This window comes from Leptidea sinapis, chromosome 3 (assembly GCF_905404315.1).
Source record: "Leptidea sinapis chromosome 3, ilLepSina1.1, whole genome shotgun sequence".
NCBI classification, from domain to species: Eukaryota; Metazoa; Arthropoda; class Insecta; order Lepidoptera; family Pieridae; genus Leptidea; species Leptidea sinapis.
Genome location: NC_066267.1, coordinates 11,159,435 through 11,184,315, shown reverse-complemented (window position 1 = coordinate 11,184,315; position 24,881 = coordinate 11,159,435). Strand labels below are relative to the sequence as shown.

The window sequence follows — 24,881 nt, the reverse complement described above, 5'->3', positions numbered from 1 at the left end:
AACCTTGTATGCTTGTATGCTCATCATGTAGCCACAATCTGAGAGTTGAACAAAGCACAGTTCAGAGTCCCACATGGTTCATAAAATTTTGTTTTTTAAATATTATTTGTATATTAATCCTAGAAGTGAGGGTTAACACTTTAAAAACATAACAAATTGTCAGTACGTAATAATATAATTATTATGTGCTATAGCACATGATAAAACCTAGTATTATAATATATATATATATATAATACTAGGTTTTACCCGTCGCTTCAACCGTGCCGATAAGTGTCAATTATTATTGAAATGAAAGTAAAATATTTTCATATTTTAAAGTGAAACTTTTATTACATCGTCTCAAACTTTTTCGTCTGTGTGTTGCATGTCGAGTGACGGTCGGTCGGCGCCTATAGTTCGCAGCAGCTGACCGTGTAGTGTATAGACTATTACTCATTTGTCCCATTATACTATGTATATCCTTATGGTATTATCCAGTGTATACCCTCAATAGAATATTATTTAAATTTTTAGTTAAATGTCTATAATGTGAAAACTTTTGATTAATAAGCTAAAATTGATTTAAATATTAACAATAAAGCGATTTATATACCCTTAATGGAAAATTATTCCAAAAATTTTTAGTAAATGTGAAAAAAAGGTAAAAGTGAAAAAAAGTTTCACTTTTACCGTGGTTTCATAAAAACCACAGAATCCTTTTTGTACTTTTTTTTCGGGATCGCATAATCGTTTCAGAGTTTTACAATTTGACTGATTCTGTAGGATATTAAATAAACATAATATCTCATGTGAAAAAAAAATCCGAATTCACTGACTCTTAGCACGCTCAGAGTTTTAATTTTGTTTTCTTACTAGTTGATGCCCGCGACTTCGTCTGCGTAGATAAAGGGTTTTTAAAAATAATAAGCAAGTTTGGAATTAAAGATTATCTTATGTCCTATTCCAGTTCCGGTTCCCGTTTTCGCTCCAATATATTAATATGAATCTTATTTCGAGGAAGATTGCTGTGGTAAACTAAACCTCCTATTGGTATAGTAATAGCTCATTGACGTGAAGTTTTTCACAAATTCCATGGGAACCGTAAATTTTTTCGGGATAAAATGTAGCATATGTCCTTTCCTAAGCTCTAGTCTATCGCTGTGCCAAATTTCATCAAAATCGGTCCAGTAACTCCAGTGTAAAAACGTAACAAACAAACTTACATTCACATTTATAATATAGAGTAGGGATGTCGAGCTAGCTCCGTACTGAATATTTATTTTGGAATAATATTTAAGTCATTGTATAGGAAATTTAATTTTCAAGATTTTAGGGCATTATATGGAAAAAAAAACATTAATAATTGTTAAACAAACAAAAACTAAATAATCCAATATAACTGCGCTCAATTGCTCAGTACCGCGCGCTCATCTGTATAAAACGAAATTGCATTTTTGTATTGTCATAACCTGTTAAGAACCAGAACCAGTGGGAGGCTCCTTTGGACAGGAAGCCGGCTAGATTGTGGGTACCACAATGGCGCCTATTTCTGCCGTGAAGCAGTAATGTGTAAACATTACAGTGTTTCGGTCTCAAGGGCGCCGAAGCTAGTGAAATTACTGGGCAAATGAGACTTAACATCTTATGTCGCAAGGTGACGAGCGCGATTGTAGTGCTGCTCAAAATTTTTGGGTTTTTCAAGAATCCTGAGCGGCACTGCATTGTAATGGGCAGGTTGTATCAATTACCATCAGTTGGACGTCCTGCTCGTCTGGTCTCTTATTTTCATGTGAAATGTGAATTTAAACTGCCCAAACATGTCGGGTAATGTCAGACGATCATAATAAACCATTTTTTTGTCACTTTTAAATTTCGTGGCCATTTATAATTTATACGTCTCGATAAAGCCTCTTGTTAGGCGACGCATGGCAACAGGCCAGGTTTATTACTTTAGTGTGCATGACAGATACGTCTTACACTCGTGATATGTCAGTCGCTTCTTTATTTTAATGTGTGTGCGTTGATGAAAATAGAGGCGAAATGTTCGCCGCTAGTTACTTTTGTATCGCGATTTTAATATCGGCAATACAACGTTTGTTGGGTCAGCTAGTCTTAATGTATATATTTCTTTTGTGCGTCTGTTGTAACTGAGCTCCAGATTGATTGATTCGAGAATGGTTTAGATTCACAATTGAACTACCTCCTAAACGGCTAGACCGATTTCGACGATTTTTTTGTGTGTTCCAGTGAATTTAAGATTGGTTTAGATTCTCAATTCCGTCCATATAATATAATTCTCCTGCTCATGTGTATGTTAGTGAACTTCTCTTAACGGCTGGACCGATTTTTTCAAATTTAAGACGTGTGTACAGGACTACGACTGTCGGATCCACTAGTATATTATATATCATGTTGTAAAAGCATATACGTTTATAATAAAAATACTTGGTATGAGTTGAGGTACGTAAATAGGTAATTTAGAGGATTATTAAGGGCAGTTAAACATCTCAAAACAATCAGCGTTTGTAGCAATTATAATAGACAATAGAGTACCGTAGAATGACATCACTGATCAAATATTTACTGTTCACACATAAACATGATTCAGCCCTTGTTGGTACTCGTATCGCTTTGAGGAAGTTCTAGGACAGTATTAAATCAATGTTGTTAATGTTAATTATATTGAAAATTAATCACCGTAGAGTATTGTCAAGGTATTTAAATAAAGTATTGACTGAATAGATGTGAGCATTTGCCTTTGTGTGCGTCGTTAATCTCCAAAAGTGAAAAAATTACATTACCTAATTATCATTCTATTTGGGATTATCTCAATGAGGGTAAGACAGTACAGCTCAAATTATTAAGAAATGTGACGAAAATAAAAAATGATTTATGGAATTGAAAACTTCTTTAGAGGCGTTGAGCACGTTTTTTGGGATGGGTATAAAATGTTTAACTTGCGTCAGCACACGTGACCTGATCGAAAATTCGTAAGGCAGTCGTTGAAATTATGGATATAAGTTATTTTTTCTAAGAGATTTTTAAATGTAAAATAATTGCAATAGTTCTGAAGTGTAAAACATTTGTATGTAATATAATTTTTTTGAATTAGGCGTTACTTTGTGGAAATCCATAATTATACAAATGATTTAAGTTTTCTTTAGTGTTAATTCCGCCAATATTTGTTTTTAAAACAATTCGACACGTGCTTCGCCTCTACACGAGGCATCCTCAGGACGTGTTGTCTCGCCAAAATCTAGCAAGAGAACACGTGTCGAATTGTTTTAAAAACAAATATTGGCGGAATTAACACTAAAGAAAACTTAAATCATTTGTGTAATATAAATTGTCATTTTTGTGTACGATAGCGCAATTATTACCGAATATTGTATAGCTAGTAATTTTGTACTGATAAATAAAGCAATTCGTGCGAAATAGCTCCCTAACCATTCCAAAATTATAAATATTGTAAATCCGTTATTATATGTAAGTTCTACAAAATAGTATTATTATAACCTAATTTAAATTCTGTGGATTTTGTGATGTTTTAAATAAATAAATAAATAAATAAAATGCACAAAGTTAATGTTCAAGTTTTTTTTTCTGCCGGCACACCCGGAGCGCAACCCGTTATTTTTATTTCGTTACGACTTATGTACCTACACTAATCTAAATTTAATTCAAGGTAACTGATCGAGTTTTATAAAATGTACATTTAATAAACCTACCACTACCATATACAAATATGATGTATAAAATACTGAAGCATAAACTATAAATAATTGATTAGCTATGAAAAAGTGGCAATAAGTTATTTGCCTCTTCGGCTTATTGTAACTCAGTTTTTTCGTAGTGGTGGTAGATAAAAGAAATAAAAGGCATTGATTTACTCAAATTTGATGCCTGTAAAATACTTTTTTTAATCAAATAAATTCACATCAATTATCAAAAATACCGCTGCTCTGGGAGAGAAGAAACGGAGCAATAATCCCTCTCAGTATTCTTTTTTGCGCTCTTTAAAAAAACAATTTCTACAATATTTTACCGTGTCATTCATTGCCATTGTTGTAAAATAATCGTTAATTCTTACGTAGAAATTATAAGCATTATAAGATGTTATTTCAATACGCGAACTAATGAAGGCTTTTTTTTCGCATCTAGTATCATCTTGTACGTGTCATATGATATAAAACTATTTTATTTAAATAATTGCGTTACGTTTAATTATAATATACTGCTATTATGAAATCGTAACAAAATTAAAACTGTACATTGAACATTTAATGAGTACTTGATGCGGGTTCTACAAACAATACTGAATCCAAAAATGTCTACAAAATTTGAATTAAGAATTCATAAATAGCTTTAATTCAAATATTCTATGAATATTAACATGAGGTGGGGTCACAATATGAGCGGGATAAATTGTAGCCTACGTGACCCAACCTCATCTTGGCTACATTTTTTTCCCGCTATTAACTATGGTCGACGAGGACGATGTACTACGACTAGTAATATAGTGAAGATATTAGATGAAAGTCTAAATGGCAAGGTCTTCGTTAGGTAGGTGATACACTTTCGTCTGATCGTTCTGATGATTTTGACACATCAAGGCTACTTATTATAGGCAAGGCTGCTTATTGCGTTCAGCCCAAATTTAGTAAGGAGGTCAGATTCAGATAGTTTGCACACTTTGTTGTTTGACTATCTATTTAAATAAAAAAGAAATGTATTATTCGTTCGCCTATTTCGTTCGAATATATCTTTAGCTCTCTATGTGATACGCCGCTTATAAGTAAATTGAAGCCGAAACTGCAATTGGAACTTTGTCCTTTGATATTTTTAAAGTTCCGAACTCGAACCATAACCAACGGCTATCATCGCCACCATCTGGATGTGTGGCGGTCCTCCACGGTGCGGTTTTCAAGGAGCTTTCTCCAACGTACTACAAAGCTGTGGTAATGAGCTTCCTTGTGCGGTGTTTCCGGGAAGATACTGGTACCTTCAAAAAAAGCGTTTACACCTTATTTAACGGCAACGCTCCTGTGATTCCTCTGGTGTTGCAAGAGAATGTGGGTGGCGGTGATCTCTTAACACCAGGTGACCCGTACGCTCGTTCGTTCTCCTTTTGCATAAAAAGAAAACGGGATCTCTATATCTACAACTCTACGGCTGGCCTGTCCGTCCGGCAACGGGCGGTCTCAAAAACAGATAGTTTGACAGAGTATGTAATAATTATAGCGCTATGATAAAAAAAAAACAATAAAAATTAAGACAATGTAAAATAAAATTGCAATGTTAGCTCATTGTTACAATTTTGGTGTATGGCGTTCTTTTACTTTTAAAATTAATAGACACACTATATAGAAATAAATTTAAATGTTTTATTAAAAAATGGCTCCGTCGTAAATCCTTCTACTCCACAGAATACCTAAGTGATCGGACAGCCTGGGACTAGATTATGATTATTTTATAGCAAATACAATAATAGTACAATATTGTATATTTAATTAAAAAGAGCGCAAAAAAAAGAATCAAGTTTCTTGCGCGGTTTCTTCTCTCTCAGAGCGTCATTTGGTTCCAAAGCGGTGGTAGTGTTAGAAATGACAGAAAATAAATGCCTTCCTTTCTCCTTCTGTGGCTGCTGGGTGTTACCCGGTCATGGGAAAATGGTCATAGTCTAAGCGAGCTTCGAAACCGCAACACATTGCTAGATAAACAGACTAAAATATTATTTAACTCGACCTACCCGGTTGTTCCTTTCGTCGCAACTTGTTTATCAAACACTAAATGTGCATTGAGCATACGAGTTTTTTTATCATAAAATATCTATTATTGCATAATACAAGAAATAGGCATTCCGGAGAATTTTGTAGGGCATTATTTTACGTGCCTATCACTAACTACGCCAGAGTACGCGGATAAAACGGTTTGGTAGCGCTTTTTATATGACATACTTTACAAAAATAAATATTAACCTTAACGTTCCGGAAAACTCTGATGGCGCGGTAGGCCTCAGATCGGCGCGATTTTGGCGCTCGCGCAGCGTTCTGTCAATGCGTACTATTTTACGTGTATTATAAGATTGCTTATAATTTGAGTGAATGTATCTGAAAGCTATTGAAACAAGCTATAAGACCATGTAAAATAAACCATTTTATAAACATAATAAGGGTCAGAACTTGGGGAGGAAATAGTGTGCCGTACGGCACGGCACGGTCACCTTCCTGAATAGTGTGCCGTACGGCCGATCTAGGAAGGTATTATCTGAGAGATAAAACCGAATATTAGACGGCTTCCCTAGCTATCATAATAATTTTACAAAAAAATATTTCGAAATATATTAGTGAAATAAAAATAATAACTGTTTAATATATAACACGGTTTTAAACACGGTTTTTTTATGACATGGGTAATATGCGTACTATTTTATAAAGTCACTTCCCGATAAAAGTTAACAAAACTGACATGAACTGTTACTATGGGAAATTTCCACGGGAAAGGAACCTTTTACAAGCGTAAACAGTGTGCTATTGGAGGATTGAATTAACAAATTCTTAATTTTTATGTTACGCTAACTTTACAGAATTTATAACACATGACAGATATTATTTCCACGTTATAAACTTTATCAATTTATTTTGGGAATTTTTTTTTCTAATAAATCAGTATATGGCAGATATTTAGCAACATCACTTGCTTCATAAAATATTATGTCATATCATACCATATACCTAATGGACTACTCGGCAATATGCTCAAAAGACTGCATGGGCGCATAATAAAAGTATACTTTATACGAAAATAGAATGGTGTAACCTTTCCATCGTCTTCACAAGGCTGTATGGAGAAATAAAAAAAACAGATCTATAAATAGTAGCAGTAATGGACCCACCTAACTAGTAGCGTCTGCATTGACAATCATTAGGAATATAGTTAATGTGCATCAATTAAAACCGGTTATGTATGACTAATGAACAGGCAGGTGATTTAAGGAACTTTAGGTTACATACACCTTACATGTAACATCCATAGAAAAAACCTTATGTATACCCATTCATTATTTTCCTATAAAATGTTAATAAAAACCTTATAAATATATAAAATAAAGTCCGAATTACAAAAAGTTTTATTTTTCGAAAGATGTCAAAAACTTGTTTTAAATAGAGGCAATGAACTTCATTCGACTCACCTTACTCTGGCCAAAACACGATTAAAATACCACTACATTCGGCAATGCACATGCCGGCAATGCATCACTTAAAAAATTATCTTTCACTTTCAATCTATTAAAAAGTTTATCAAATTAAATGTCAGAAACAGAGAAATGTCACAGTTCCCGCGTTTGTTACTTTAAAAAACAAACTAACGTTTTTATTATCGAAACGGACTTTGGTAATGTTATTCAGCCAACGCGTTCGACATGAAACCTTTTCGAGCGTTGGCGGCAAACTGGCGCACAAATGTGGTATCATTTGAGCCCACGTACAATACGTTAACTTTCAAGTTCCTTATAACTTAAAGTTACGCAGACTAAACAATAACTGAAACCGTTGATGTGCGAATCGAACACGTGTTTCATATCACACCAACTTTTCGTACCAAAACAAAAATGGGTTTATACGAAACACTCACAAAGTTAATTATAAAAAGCGAAGTATGACTAGCATAAATACCAAGGTATCTTAGTGAAAAAAATAAAATTAGACATAAAATAAACAATGAAAACTTATATTTTATTTACAAAATATTTGATTAATTAACATGACATAATACATGACGGTGATAGCAGATGTACACCGTGTACATATTATTAATATAAAAAAAAAATTAATGGAAGAGGAGGGCAAACGAGCGGGGCCTCATGAAGTGATCACCGCCGCCCACATTATCTTGAAACACCAGAGGAATCACAGGAGCGTTGTGAATGAGATACACTTTTCTTAAAGGCGCCTTTAAGAAGAGTGTATCTCAATTTATTAGCTTGACGAAATAGTTAAGTTTAAAGAAAATGCGTTTATTTATTTATTTTATGAAAATAAGGGACGAGACGAGCAGGACGTTGATTTGATGGTAATTGATACGCCCTGTCCTTTTTCAATGCAGTACAGCTCAGGATTATTGAAAAACCAAAAAATTGCTAAGGAGCACTACAATTGCGCTCATCACCTTGAGACATAAGATGTTAAGTCTCATTTTCCCAGCAATTTCACTAGCTACGGCGCTATTCAGACCAAACACAATAATGCTTACACATTACTGCTTTACGGCAGAAAAAGGCGCCGTTGTGGTACCCATAATCAACCCGGCATCCTGTGCAAAGGAGCCATTTATACATTTTTAAATAGTCTTCAATAATTACATAGCCTTAAAATTAATTACCAAGCTTTTTAGTTTTCTGACATGCAAGTTATCTCTAATTTTGGACAATTATGTCTAAGACCTAGGAATAGCTAAATCGTTTATTATAAGTATCAAGTAATCTGGTCCATCCACCGTAATATTATTTTTTAAGTGAGAACCTCTTAAGGCACGTTGGGCATTTTTGGGGATGGAGAAAAATTCCTTAATAACTTTTTTTCTTCTCTTTTTATTTGGCCTAATGGCCAAATAGATTAAAATATAACAAATTATATATAATATGATAATAATTTGATTGTTGTAAATACAATTGATAATATTATATGAAATAAATATATTATACTTATTTATAACTAGCTGACCCGACAGACGTTGTTCTGTATATAATAAATAAAATAATTTTTTACATGAATTTGTCAATAATATATCATAATATCCAAAATAACTTCGTAAAATATGCACCCTGCTGTCGTAATGAAATTGTTTCACAGCAGAACTGTCAAACCGTGCGTCAATAAATTCTCTCATAGAAATTATGTTTGGACACATCAAAGGAAAAACAAATTTGTTGTTTTTATTTAATTTAGCAGCCTTTTCCTATTTATTCACCTTTTAAACCTTCTCTGGACTTCCACAAATAATTCTCGAGTTTTAGCGAGACTAACGAACAACAATTCATTTTTATATATATAGATAGATTTTATTTGTATTGCTTATATAAATAATAGTAATTATTCTTTATCGTGTCGAACAGTGCAATAAACAAAAAGAACATTACTGTATTGATATGTGGATAAACATAATTTCTATTAAAAAAAACAAAAAAATAAAAATTTGTGAAGTTTCACTACTGACGTGGACTACACGTGGCCCACAGTTTTTCTATGCAGCCCTGTTTTGAGTGGGTAGGTCCTTACAAAAGTCTAAACTATACACTACTAGGTATATACTTAGTTTTATATTATTGAACTAACACCTCTCAGTATGGGGGTACCACAAGGGTCTATTTTTGGACCGTTTCTCTTCCATAGTTATTCTATATAAATGATCTCTCTAACCTTACAGAAAAAAACAAAGTGAAAAGAAACTACGTTGTGTATGTCTGTACATACTATATTAAGTAAATACTATCACTATTCTATCTTGCATCGTGTACTCGATTAACACTAATAAACGAATGTTTAATAATGGCAACGCTGCCGCTATTTATACAATCTTTGTGCTGCACAAGAGCCCCCTAGGTTCTAAATAATCATTTAGAGCAAAAAAAAATTGAAGAAATAAACATCTTAGATGTAAGTACCTGTTGCTTCTCAATATATGCTTGATAATGTTATGTATGTACATAGGCACATAGATCAATTTGCTAGAAACTGTCAGAACCATTATGTTAATTTTTACTACAAGATCCTAGAAAATGTTTAAAACAAATGTATGACGAAGTTCAAAAGAATTGTTAAGAAACTTTGTGTGATAAAGGTTATTATGACATAAATGACTTTCTTAATGATACCACAGATTGGGAATGGAGCGAACGCCCTCACGCTATTAAAATAATAAGTTTGTACGATTTTAAGTTTGTAACCATATTTTTTATGAAAAAATAGAAGCTCGCTGAGTTTCATGCGCCCGTTCTTCTCAGGTCTGAGGTATACTTTTTCTAATGGGTAGTCGTTTTTGACTTTCTATAAATGATATCATATCCTGTTTTGAATAAAAAGAAATGAATTTGAATTTAACATACAAACAGTTAAGTAAAATGGCAGGATTCTCTTCTATATTTTAACTACATTACGTCAGCTAGCTCTCGTCGAAGAATCTCGAAGATCGAAACTAATGAGTTTAATTTCCAACAGGGATAAAGTCCATTTAAACAATATTTTTGAGACAATTTTATTAGTTTTTTTTTTTAGGAGCTGATATCTAGTAAAACTTTGATATTCATTAAGTGTAATTTTGAGTACCTTATTTTTTACTGCTAACGCGGTTAATTTTATTATAGGAAGTGTTGCAAAATACTGCTATACGAGACCTTATATAAACATTATATTATATTTCAATAACATTGTTTTAATAAGCACATGGTAGTCTTCAGACAATGACTGGATGATACGATTAGTATTCAACATTGTATAGATTACAGCTTATCGTTGCCAGGTTGCTAGTGATAGAACGAAAGGCCAAACGAGGTTAAAATTGAAGGCGAGTATCAATTGTGTTTTTAATTTTTAAAATATGCAATTGAATACTGGGTTGTGTCCGCCATCGGTGCCAATCTTCAATTCGCAAATATTGAGACTTTCTCAAAGACTTCTCTCTTTAAGACTTCTTCATTTCATTTCATTAATATTGAGTACAGTATTCTATACAATGGTGCTTTCTTTTGACTTTGTATCTAAATATAGTTTTAATTTCCAAACAATATAATACACAAATTAAATTTTAAAAACAAGTTTTTATGAACAATGTGGTACACGAACACACGACCTTCTGGCGTTTTGTGCCCGTGCTCTGCCAACTGAGCTAACCGTTCGAGTGACGTATAGTCATAAAACCTTGTATGCTTTGTTCAACTCTCAGGTTGTGGCTTCATACTGTCGTGGGTTCGCGTCCCGCGTCGTTCATGAAATTTTGTTTTATAAATTTTATTTGTTTATTTATCCTAAAAGTGAGGGTTATCACTTTACAAAAACATAACAAATTGTTTAAACAATATAATGTCAATCTTAGGTTTTTACTACAAATGTGGTAAATAAGCCGTTCTTGGTGTTTATAGTATTCTAAAACTGAACAGTTTCATCAACGAAATCGCATATAACATTAATCTAAATCTATTTTCGTAAATCCTTAGAGTTATAGTTGGTAAGCGGTCACGGTCAGAAAAAACGTGCGTTCGCGGTCAACATTGGATAAACGTGGTCATTGGTCATGCAGTCTGCCATCAGCGCAGCGCCTTAGCGAATTAAATGATTCGAGACGTTGCCCTTGAAAGAGACTGTAAGTTGAATAAAGATTAACACACGCATGCTTTGAATTTAAATGATGAGCATTAATAATGAAGTCTTCTTCGGCCGTTTATTAGAATTGCAAGCAATGTCTAAATATCAGCGTTAGGACCGTCATGGTTACAGTAATGTTGGAAGTATATTTGACTGATTGACTAATCAAATATATTATATTGGAGAAGCAAATAATGTTGAAAGTAAGAGTGTTTATTATTTTTGCTTGCTTCCTAGCAAAAGGTTTTCTATCTTGGTGTATCAATAGTCATATCTGGGTGATTGGCTTGCTTTATTAGTTGTGCATATTATAATATTGCGCGGATTTGTTACACTAATTGTGACTCGTATTTACAATCCAGACATCAAAAATATTGGTCAAATTTCGACGTGAGTGTTTATCCAACTGCACGGATCTATAGCGGTATAATAGAATCGCCAATTGGTCAAAATTGGGTCTCATTGGCAGAGATGACGCAGATTACACGAACCCAGTGTACAATATACATATATTATGTAATAACAATGTCATCGTTTGTAGCGGAGACATGGGGGAGGTCATTTCCTGTCGCACTGGCGAGGGATGTGATGGCTGGTTCCGGTGTCAATTGCGAACGGGGGTTAGTTGTGATGGCTGGTCAAACAATGTCATCGAGGATTCTATTCTTAATGTTATTGAATTTCGCTTTACATATACGTATCTACGTATAAACAGAATTTTTTAAATTGGTTTTTATCCATTTCAAGATGTCCGATTAACTTGAAAATTTGCATATGTGTCATGGAGCGATGACAATATAATACTTTGATACTTTGTTTGATCTTATGGATAACTACTAATCAATTTTAGCAGCTATAGTTGGCTATCACAATAGATCACTTTAATCGCAGTGGAACAGGGCTTCACTAAACTTTACAAACCATAACCATACGGATTATCAGGATAAATATGGACACACATACTATGTAAGAATAAATCGTGCCTTTCAATAAAAAGTACTTTGAATATGTTTTTAATAATAAAAAATAATTACCTTGGTACATATTTAATGTTATTATTAAAAAAAAAGGCATAAAAAGGCATTTATTTTCTCAAAATTGATTCCTTTAGAATTCTTTTTGATGTCATTTCTTATACTACTAAATACTACTACCGCTTCGGAAACAAATGGCGCTCTGAGACAGAAGAAGCGGCGCAAGAAACTCTCTCAGCAATGTAAAGTATTAATTTAAATATTTTTGAATGGAAACCACCGGAGGGTCCCTTGCACAGGATGCCGGCTAGATTATGGGTACCACAACGGCGACTATTTCTGCCGTGAAGCAGTAATGTATAAACATTACTGTGTTTCAGTCTGAAAGGCGCCGTAACTAGTGAAATTACTTGGCAAATAAGACTTTACATCTTATGTCTCAGTGACGTAAGCAATTGTAGTGCGTTTCAGAATTTTTGGGTTTTTCAAGAATCTTGAACGGCACTTCATTGGCGTATCAATTACCATCAGCTGAACGTCCTGCTCGTCTCGTTAGCGAAAATGCCTCAAATCTCACGATTTCATGAATTATGTAGAATAGCTATCAAGTGGAGAGAACGATGAGTAAACTTTGGATGTTGATAGATATGTACAGATCATATATATAAAAGACAATATATGTTTGTATGTTCCCTAATAACTCCTAAACTATTCGACCGATCTCAATGAAATCTTTTGTAATAGATTCGTTGAAGCTCAAGGAAGGTTAGGTACATATATAATTTATACGGCAAAACAACGTTTGCCAGGTCACCTAGTAACTAATATTCCTGGCCTGTTTTTATCGGTTGTCTAACAGCAAGAGACTCTATGGAGACGTATAAATTATCCAAGGATCAAGTGTACCCAGAATTTGTTATGTTCACTTTTCCGGCTTGCCTTCCAAATCTGTTGCAAGTTAAATGAAGTTCCCGCCAAAAGTATAAAAATTGTACGGCATAAAATGATTACAACAACAATTTGATAATAAATTCACCTTTACGACTCAATAAAATGATAAACTAAAAATATTGTAATCTGTATATATCAGTGAAAGTCATAAATTAATAAACAAACTTCTATCGATAGTAACGAATAGACGCGAATTCATCGAGCCATTTCATCACTCGATTCTTTCGATTCATAATGTCAATCAGAATGCAGAAATGACATCTTCAATATCATCTATGGTTTTACTCTGTGGTTTTGCGCCTACTACTGATCGATCCTATTCGAACAGTGCTGAAATTCCTATAGGTATATGATAGGTATAAAGTCTAATTTGTAATTCTAGAAAACCAAATTAAATATTTAACAAAAAAAATCTTCAAAATCTTTGAATAAAGAGGAACGACACCATCTGCTTATTTCGCACTTATTTCAGATAAATAAAGAAATAAAAGAGTAAACGTCTGCAAAACCAAAGGTACTTAATATATAACTTAGTGCTAGCCTATTCCGTGTTTAATCATAACTAAATTATTATCAAGGATAAAGTCCTTGAAAAGGAAGTCTAAAATTGGAATGTTGTCAACCTCTTAAAAGGCATAATGCAATTACGTTTATTGCTTCCATGTAATAATTATAAGTTATTTATCAAAGAATTACATGTCTTACGCAAACCCATACATTATATTAATACTCTTAAGGCCTTACAAATCAAATTGGCATAAAGGTATAACTAAGCATAAACCAAGAATATTTAAAATGTTTACAAATAGACATTTTGCTTAATCGAATGGTTTGTTCGGACGTATAACGTTTCCCGCGTTTATTTGCAAGGCAGCTTGTCATTCGGAAAACATCAGAATTATCATTGTATTGACAGTGTTATCAACGATATTGTAAACATTTTGCATTTTCTTAGTTTATAATCAGTTATAATTTTATACCAAGTTTATTTGTAAGGCCGTTAGTTTTTGAACAAAACTATAAGCATTACGTCTTTTGATAATAATTGCAAACAGCCAATTGTAAGAAACATAATGAAATAAATAAGGCGACTCCTTTAGAAATTTAAAGAGTAATAATTTGTTAATGTGTTGTAAATTTTATGATGTCCAACTTTGCTATCATATTTTGTCAGGAGTTAAGATTTGTAATATATTATATAATGTGATTCTACGTAAGTAAGTAACATTTTGTGTAATATTATTAGTACATGTGACTAATAAATTACAACAGTGATAATTGTAATAAAAAACAAAAATATATATAATAACAACTACAGTGCAGAATTTTATTTTTGAAATCAAAAAATATTTCATTTACACAAAGTGCAACTACCATCTAAATAAAAATTACCTTAATTCCTTCAATTATTTTTTTTATAAATTAGAAGGAATCAGGTCAAGAGTTAGAAAATTGTTTCGAGGTTCAATGTCAGCTCTGATATATACCACGACCGTATCAAAAACAGCGATACTGGCTAGCATTTTGGGCGATTGTTGGCCATTTTTATGTTTCTACAATTTAAAACACCTTATAAGTTAGTTATCAAGTACTGTATAGTAACACCTACTGTTCACTATAGTATTACAACAGCTAGGACAAAAATAGGTTTGTTTTACCAGAACGCAGTGAATTAAATTGTTTTTTTTTTTTTTTTTTAAATAACCGTATTCTTGGAATACAAGCATATCATACCTTTTTAAAGGTTTACTTTATTGAGTTTACAAAGTTAGTAGTTAGTAATCAATAATCAACGATTTCAGTGAACCGCAATGTGAATAGCTTCGTGATGTACTCACACAATCCCTTAGCACGGAATACCAAATATACCGCTCATTGGAACGTTCCAGTAGCTAGAGGAAACATTTGCAGACCGTAAAGTCACTGGGCTAATGATATTAAACAAAGTATTCGTAAATTCTGAACGCAGCACGAGCTGGTAGAGAAACCTAGAAGAAGGTAAAACCTTACCCAAGTAGGGTTACATTTCTTATCATTTAAATAATTATATACAGTTAATTTTTAAATCGCAAATACTAACACCTTCATTATATGAATATCAAATGTGGAGAGTATGAAGTAGTATTTTTGTTCGCTTGTAGTTTTACTCACGTAAATCATAAAACTAATTACGTGGATACTTATATAAAATTATTAATAAGCACTTAATTGATTGAGTCATTCATGATCAGTTTTTAATTCAAATATGATAACGAGTTCTGTATTCTATCTGTGTAATTACATCTATTTTTTTTTACATGAACGAAATTTAATGATTAGATATCTCTGCTATCAATAAGATTTTAACCTATATGTGTAGATAAAGGAGTTAATTTACTTACGTGCTAGGTGTTTCTGTAGGTTTAGCAGGTACCACACCGCTGTTAATGACTCCATCAGCAGTCTTTTCTACAGAACTAACTGTTATTGTTGGTGTCATTGTTTTAATCTCTGCAGAACTTTCAGCCACACTGTTGTCCATTGGTGTTACAATATCAGCTTTCTCTCCAACTTCTGCTATATTAGCTACAGCAGCGTCCCCGCTATTGACAGATGGCTGTCCATTATCAGCAACTTGCACTGAATCAGGTTCCGTCATTTTGTATTTCACGGAAATTCTCTCACGAAAGCAACACAAGTTCTAGTAAATATTTTTATTGCTTTTAATACATGATCCTTGACGGACGTGTCTGCAGGTGCAAGGATCGGAAAGCAAATGGGTCATATCTATGTAGATATTAACTGATATGAAGTGAATTAATCAATAATTTTATCGAATTATTAATTGTCTGGTATTTTATTGCTCACGTTATTGTATTTAGATTACATAATCAGTTGATAATTGATTATGAATAATTTGATAATTGTATTACCGTTTCATGTATATGAATTTATATTTAATGCACTAGTAAACATGGTCTCAGACTCAAATTATTTTTCCAAGATAACATAAAATGTGTTGATATTAGATACAAACAAGCAATTTCAGGTTTTTTCATAGAATAAAATGAGATTAAACTGTACAAATATATTATTAAGAATAAAAGGTGTGAAAATAATAACTGAATATAGAGAAATAAGGGTTTTAAACAAAATTAAGACTATGAAAATAAAGGAAAATACTATTCAGTAGATATTCACTAGTTTTATCACATTTTTTTTCGCCAATAACTCGAAAAGTGTGAAAAATTAGACAAACATTTCTCATAAAGTATTGTAGTTTTCAAGCTTAAAATTTTGCTTAAAAAATTTCCAATAACTTTTTTTTCCGGTCAAAATTGACAGAGTAAGGTTGTAAGCTGAGGTTTTTAAGTTTAAGGCATTCAAATTCAAGTTCAAATATTTTCAAATTCAAATATTTTTACATAGTAATATTATACAATTAAACTTATTATTCGATAGCCTGACGGCGGTCGCTCCATTCCCAATCGTGGTATCATTAAGAAAGTCATTTATGTTATAGTAACATTTACCACACCAACGTTTTTTAACAATTCTTTTGAATAACGTAATACTTTTGTATTGATCATTTTCTGGGATCTTGATGTAAAAGCATATACATCACCCCACAAAAGACTTACTAACTCGACTTAGCCGAGTAGTAGGCATTATAAGCTTATGTCTGTTCCTGGTGTTAACATTATGGTTATGATAGTTTCTAGCAAATTCACTTATGTGCCTATGAACATACATGACATTATAGAATATATTGAGAAGCAACAGTCAAGATGTTAATTTCTTTGAATTTTGCTCTCAATGATTCTTTAGGACCTAGGTTATAAACAGCGCGAATAGCCCTTTTCTGCAGTACAAATATTGTATTAATATCGGCAGCGTTACCCCAAAGCACTATACCATAGAGCATAGTACTATGGAAATAACTAAAGTAGGACTAAAAGGGCCCCATTGTAATTTGGAATCCAGAGTAATTAAATATTAAGATTAGGGTAATTGGATAATAGTAAACTTAAAAAAAATATAGGTACTAGCAAAACAGCCGAATTTTTCTATTGCTTTATTTTTCAAGTTATATTTAAATTGAAATATTTATCAATTTTTATTTAAAAATAAGTGAAATCACTCATTGAAACTCATAAATTACGCAACCCATTTGAAAATTACTGCCTCAGACCTGAGAAGAACGGGCGTAAGAAACTCAACGGGCTTCTTTCTTTAATGAAATTTGGATAAAATCAAATTTATAATATAAAAAACCTGATGGTGGTCGCTCCATTCCCAATCTGTGATATCATTAAGAAAGTCATTAATGTTATAGTAACCTTTACCACACAAACGTCTTTCAATTCTTTTGAACTTGGTAATACATTTGTTTTACTTTGTTGGCACTTGTGTGCAAAAAGTCTTGCCCTGCCCTTATCAATCATATTCAATCGCTCTCTAAGTGAAGGTATCTTTCCACACAGATGGAAAACAGCATACATAGTGCCTGTTCACAAAAAAGGTAGCAGGACAATGATTGAGAACTATAGGGGTATCTCAATGCTATGCACTGTAGCTAAGTTACTCGAACTTATCGTATACAATTCAATTTATCATATAATTGCTAAATCCATTCCTCATGAACAGCACGGTTTTCTCAGGAGGCGATCGACTTCCACGAACCTGGCGTGCTTCACCAATTATGTACTTTCTAACATGCAACGTGGTGGTCAGGTTGACGTGATCTACACTGATTTTGAAAAAGCTTTCGATCGTGTGGACCATGTCATCCTTCTCCACAAACTGCAGCTCCTTGGAATTCATGGAGATTTACTTCGTTGGGTACAGTCGTATCTTTCAAATAGATCTCAAGCGGTTGTAATTGGTGGTTACAGGTCTGATCTCGTTGATATTCCCTGCGGTGTACCACAGGGTTCGCATTTAGGGCCATTGTTTTATAATGCATATCTCTATGATATCGGTTCCTGCTTAGCTAACTCTGAATATCTTATGTATGCTGACGATAAGAAGATATATCGTAGTATAAAATCTATAAATGATTGTCAGTTGATGCAAAAGGATCTCGACTGTCTTTTTGAATATTATAAAAGAAACAACATTACAGTCAACATACTCAAATGCGTGCAAATCAGTTATACGCGTAAATCAAAGCCCTTTGTCTATAACTACACCTTAAATGGCACACTTTTACAGAAATCCAAACTTGTTCGCGACCTCGGAGTATATTTTGATCACAAAATGTTACTCTGCGACCACATTAACAACATAGCAAAAAAAAGCATAAGAAATCTGGGATTTGTCTTGCGCACGTGCAAACCATTTTCTGATATAGAACCTATTAAAGTTATCTACTATGCATATGTCAGGAGTATTCTGGAATATGCTTGTCCAATATGGTCTCCACAATATATAATTTACAATGAACGCTTGGAACGTATACAGAAAAAATTCTTAAAACACCTAAACTACCGTAAAAAATTACACACCGGCTCTTATTATGACAGTTGTAAGGCGCACAAACTATTAACGTTGGAGCAGAGACGCATTTTACTTGATATGAGCCTACTATTTGATATTGTGAACAGCTTTGTTGACTGTGATAAATTGACCTCTAAAATATCATACTGTACACTGTCAACCCGCACGAGGCACACGAATCTACTATATGAACCACTACACTATACAAACTATTCCAAAAACACTTTCATATCACGGGCAATACATACTTACAACACAACCTTCAGTCACGTAGATCTTTTCAGCATAAATAAATCTAAATTCAAATCAGAACTCATAGCTACTTTCAATGATACATCTAAGTAACTGATGCACTAACATAATATATTAATATGTTTATTTATTTTACCACATATAGTATACATATTTATGTATTACCTTTTATGTATATATTTAGTAACGACCTATATAATCTCAAGATAAATCTCATTTTTTTTAGTAGGTATCGCACCATGTTGAAATTTTTCGGAAACCGTAATTTAATATAATATAATATAAGGGAAACCTGTTATTGGCATTATTATTGTAAAATATTATTAGTTATTTATCTAATCTGTAATATGCTGTTAGTTTTCTTAATAAAATAAAACAAATAAAACAAAACACTTAAGTGCCTATGTACATGCATAACATTATCAAGAATATTTGTTAATTTCTTTAAATTTTGCTTTAAATGAATCCGGAAAGCACAATACACAATAATCTAAGTATATGTGCATATTTATGTAAGTACTTGATAACATCCTTTATCAATTGCCGCTATAGGTAAAGAAGTTTAGCGCAATTTAAATATTGACAAAAAAATACCCGCTTCAAATATATTGTGAAACAAGGTACCCTATAAAGTAAAAAATAAATGTCCGCTTCAATATTTGGAAGTAGGTGGTTATTACAATTTAAGACTGATATATTTCGTATTTGTTTCCGAAGCGGTAGTAGTATCTAGTATATTCGAAATGACATTAAAAAGAATTCTAAGGGTATCTATTTTGAGCAAATAAATGCCTTTTATGGCTTTATTAAAATTACATTGGGTATAATATCAATAGATAAATCGAATTGACATAGAACCTTCCAGGTTTCAGATTTTTGAGTGAAAAGTTCATTTTGAAAAATCTTTTAACACATTCGATTATCGACGTTCAATTGTTTTTTTTACTCAGCTTAGATAAGAAAGATGGATTCTACGAAAATTTGAGTGATTTTTGAATACGGGTTCCGACGTGAAACTATCGCGGCAAAAACAGTTGGCAATATCAATGTTGCATTTGGAGAGGGGACGGCTAATGAACGCACCGTGCGATTTTAGCTTAAACGCTTTCGTGATGGAAACTTTGATTTGAAATACGAACCACGTGGAAGACCGTGCACACGGGTGAATAACAATGAAATGAAAGAGATGGTGGAACCCGATTCCAGCAAAACTACCCAGGAATTAGTGGCATGGTTTAATGTTACATTATCAACAATATTGCCTCATTTGCGTCAAATCAATAAAAAAATAAATATGAAAAATGGGTGATTTGACTGATCTGGAGTACAAAATGCTTTCACACAGTTTGTCGAATCTAGATCACCACAGTTCTATTGCAAAGGCATAAATGACCTTCCTATTAGATGGCAGCAATGAATAGATAATAATGGTAATTATTTTTATTTAATAATTTCGGTTTTTCAGTACAAATCGGAAATATGATACTTTAACCCCTAATATTTTAATTAAAAACTAAAAATAGTTAATTTGTTTCACAGTATATGCATATTTGAAGTCGGTCAATTTCATTCATCTAAGATTAGTAGCTCCTTAGTATTTTGAATTAGTTATTTAGGCAACTGTTGTGCAATAAGGGGTATTTAAACAATCTACATTCGTATATTAATACCTCATTATCAACAGTTGCAAACAAGACTTATCTACAGCCATAATGTGAATCCTCTATAAAAGATTCTGAAACGGTTAGCTTACTGCTAACATTAAAAAAGCCAATCCTAGTAATCATAATATCATCAAAAAGAGTGTTGTAATGAAAAAGGATGATGTAATGTTGTACTGAATTTCATTACAACACTCGTTTGGGTGTTTTATTGAGCTGTGTGTTAAGAAAGTGTAAAAACTATGGTTTCAAGATATATAAAAGTATGAAATAATACCATATGTAAGTATATTTTGAACGTCGTATTTTTTGGTTTTTGATTTTATTTCTTATTTACAAATAAATTTCGAATTATTAACATGGTGGTTCGAGCAAGATAGAGAATATGATATCAACTGCAGCGCGACAAGGACAAATAGCATGTTTCATAGATTAATCAACCAGAAGCGCAATCGTAGGCAGAATACATATTGATTGATTGCGCAACTTGAGTTTTCTTGTTCTCAAAAAAAAAGAGGTCTCATTAAGGTCATAGTCTTATTCTGAGGCCGCGTACTTAAGGGGATCCAATTTGCCAAGTGGCGCGACCATCAGTAAAAAAACGCAAATGATAAATTATGTACTCGCTGAGTAGGTACCTACTGTAATTTATTTGGAATTTATTTGTGAAACAATAAAATATGAAAAGTTTGCTTATTGTTTTATTTAATAAATACTTACAAGCGCAACACTCTACAGATAGCTATCTCTTTCTGTGTCATACGTTCTGTATAATCTATCGCAGTCGTAGTTGAAATCTACTATACACCTATGAGTAAGTACTTTGTCATAACAACGCACTCAGTATGAATGTAGCGTACCTTTCTTTTATAATATCATTGACAGAAATGACGAAATATTGATGCTGTCTGTCGCGGGAGGTAGTATATTTTAGAAAATGATGTAAAAAAGTCGTTGTTGCAGTGAATGTAATACGAAATGTAATAATTTTAATAAACAAGTGCGTATATAGGTAGCTGAACTATCAAACTACAAAAACAAGTTTTAGTGTAGGTAGCTACTCATTAAAAGATTTTCTTGACGATAAAATAGTAAATAATAAAAATTAACTTCGACTGAACTCAATATCATTGTATAGCTAATGACATTATATTATAAATTAAACTTAATAAGCCTATGAAATAATAAATATTGTATGATTGATGTTAATCTAAGTTTGCTTGGGATGTTACATACCTTTTTTTAGTATAGTACAATATATTATAATTGTTACAGAAATTAAAACGTGAACTATGTATTTCTCTATAAGTTTGCATGCCTTGTGGGTTAGGATAAGAGCACTTGTTAATTATAAGCCAACAACATATTATTACCTTATCTTGCAAATAAAGATGATTTGATTTGATTTAGCGGACGTAGACAGTGAGTGCTATTTGCTTACGTAGAAGTTTTTCAGTAACACTGTCCCTTTCAGCATATCCCTTACTAACTGCAGAAGAAGCAATGGATCATTTTCTTACTCTCCCATTACCTTATTGTAATAAACCCTCAACAAAAAGACATTAATAAATAATATAAGATACAAAAAATACTTATAATTGTAAACTTAAATCTTTTTGGGGGCCGTCATTAGTAAAATGGTAAGAATGGACCCTTACTGTGAATACATTTCGGTTTTGTTTTGTTGTCTGTATGTTTTTTTATTATTTTTTGTACAAATAATTGATATCATCAATGTGGCAACATATATAATCTAAATAAAAATATTAAATTATTTTTTTATAAAATCACTTTACCTAATTTCAATGCAGTTTTACTACTTTATAACTTTTACTACATGAACTCATGAATGCAGTGGCGGATTTACCAGCAGGCTGAGTAGGCTGGAGCCTAGGGCGGCAAATTTTAAGGGGCGACAAATTTAATTCACAAATTTTTTATTTCGATTTACAAATTGAAAAAAAAATTATACACAAAATACGCATTTCTAAAATTGGAGAGAAATTAAAATATTTAACAAAAATTGGAATATAGTGGTACAGTGCTAAATATTTCAACATCTCTACTTAAATAAACAATTGCTTTTTTTGTGAGCTCCACACAACGCTGGCAATAATTAATGACTGAAATTGGAAAAGAAAAAAGCGTTAAAGGGGTAAATCTCACACGTTGGTCAGCTAGAGAGGAGGAGATTCAAATTTAGACTTTTAACAAAGATTTTATTACCGTTGCTGATCTTTACGACGAGAGAAAGAATTTTAAGTACTTCGAAGAAAAGGCTATCGAGTTAAGCGTATCGAAAGAATATACAAGAGAGACGAAAAAAAGACAACCAAAAAGAAAAAAAAGATTTGATGAAACACACGATGAAGATATTGGAATAGCTGCGAGTGATTACTTCAGGGTTAAAACGATTCTCGTTTTCATAGATAGCCTCATATCCGAGTTAGAAAAACGGCAAGAAAATGAGTGAGTTGTTATAATCAATTCTGACGGAAAAAGCCAATTTTTTTGGAAAATGTATCCTAATGATTTAGAAACAGACTTAGTTAAGGAATGTGTACACTTTCAAAGCTACCTTTTGTCTGAAAGGATTTCAATAAAACCAACCTGCTCGAACAGAATCTAGGAAACATTTATCCAAACTTATAGTATGATATAGTAATTCGTATGGCTCTTTGTACACTAGCGACAAATTGGTCAGGAGAAAGAAGCTTCTCTTGCCTGAATAGAGTAAAGAACTACCTACGATCCACTTTAAGTCTTGAAAAGCTAAACGCTTTTGCTCTCTTGTAGAGTCAGAGCTAATGAACAAGCTGTGTTTTTGCAAATTTAAAGTCTCGTAAAAAAGTATTGTAATGCTTTTATAATTTAACTTAAATTATAATACTAACAAATAATTAAGAAAAAATATATATCTATTGTTTTGTTTTTGAACTGTAAGAGTAATAATAAATCAACGTTCGTCAAATATATATTTTTTATGTAAGCTTTATTCATATTATGTAAGTATTGTACAGTTTTAAGACATACCTTACCTTACTTTAAAAGTTCTATATGAGTGAGATATATTTTGCATAATGTTTTTTGATATTTCTTTACTGTAAAAATAATCAAGGATCTAACACGTTACCATAGTTCTCAATGATACTAACCATACGGGAAAAGTTGAGTTGATGTAACGAGTATGATGGAGCACAAATCATAAAGTTGGAATTTTATTGATAGAAAATTGATATGATTGTGGACTAAGATAAGATAACCTCTAAATTTTGAGGCGGCAAAAATTTAATAGCCTACGGGCGGCAAATCTGTAAATCCGCCACTGCATGAATGAATCGTATTTTAGGCATACATCACGGTGTAAACATAATAGGTATATAAATACTTGAAGTAATAGGAACATAGACTTGACTTCTGTCAAAATACCTAGTGTTGTACGAAAATGAATAAACATATCGATAAGTTAGTAGAAGAATACTATGTAAAAGTTATTTTTATTTATTTGTTAGTAGAAGAAAACTAGAAATGATATAATCAGGGTTGAACGTACGTCGTAAGCTAAAATAATAACAGCTTAATATATTTCTTAGGTATAGTTTTATTTAAAAGGATGGACAATATTTATCTCAATTCAAATAAAATCATGACAGCGTACACGAATAGTCTTGGAAAGTTACAATGTCAATAATATATTTTCCTGGGAAGCAATACACGCATAAGACATAGTTTTTTTTATAAGTGTTTATTGTTATTCTGTATAAACCCAGAGGCCAGTAAGACATGAAATTTTATAAACCGTGCTGCTTCCATACGTAATGCGCGTGTGGAAAGAATTCCAAATCAAGCAGTAACGAATGACTAATAAAAAGAGAAGCTAGATTAAGTATTAATAATCTTGTTAGTCTTATGATATATGATATTTTATGTTAATATGGTGTACATAATATACTACAATGATGGCAAACATTCCCAGAATTCATGGTTTTCAATCTATTTTTTACAATTCTATGACGTATTTCCTCCACTAAATGATGTGATGAGATTTTTCTTCTACTCCACCTCGACTCAACCATATCGGTGGAACCTCAATATATACCAAATATCAAAATTTAATTAAAAAAATTGTTTGTCTTTATTTAAAAATAAACGCTTATTTTGTTTTTCTGAAATCTTACACATATTTGTTAAATAATAATTAGTTGTACCTAAGAGACAATTAA

At 32.3% G+C, this 24,881-nt stretch overlaps 1 protein-coding gene across 2 annotated transcripts in view; it reads right to left on the bottom strand.

Moving 5' to 3' along the window:
- Nucleotides 1-15,998, bottom strand: part of LOC126979071 (unconventional myosin IC) — a 71,236-nt gene extending 55,238 nt beyond the window's left edge. The window contains exon 1 of one of the 2 annotated variants that reach the window (XM_050828266.1): nt 15,649-15,998. In XM_050828266.1, coding sequence (XP_050684223.1) covers nt 15,649-15,905 — 257 coding nt within the window. In that variant the 5' untranslated portion in view covers nt 15,906-15,998. Of the gene's footprint in view, nt 1-7,174; nt 7,439-15,648 lie in introns of those variants that run through there. The other variant, XM_050828277.1, reaches the window with a different exon arrangement.
- Nucleotides 15,999-24,881: the final 8,883 nt, after the last annotated feature.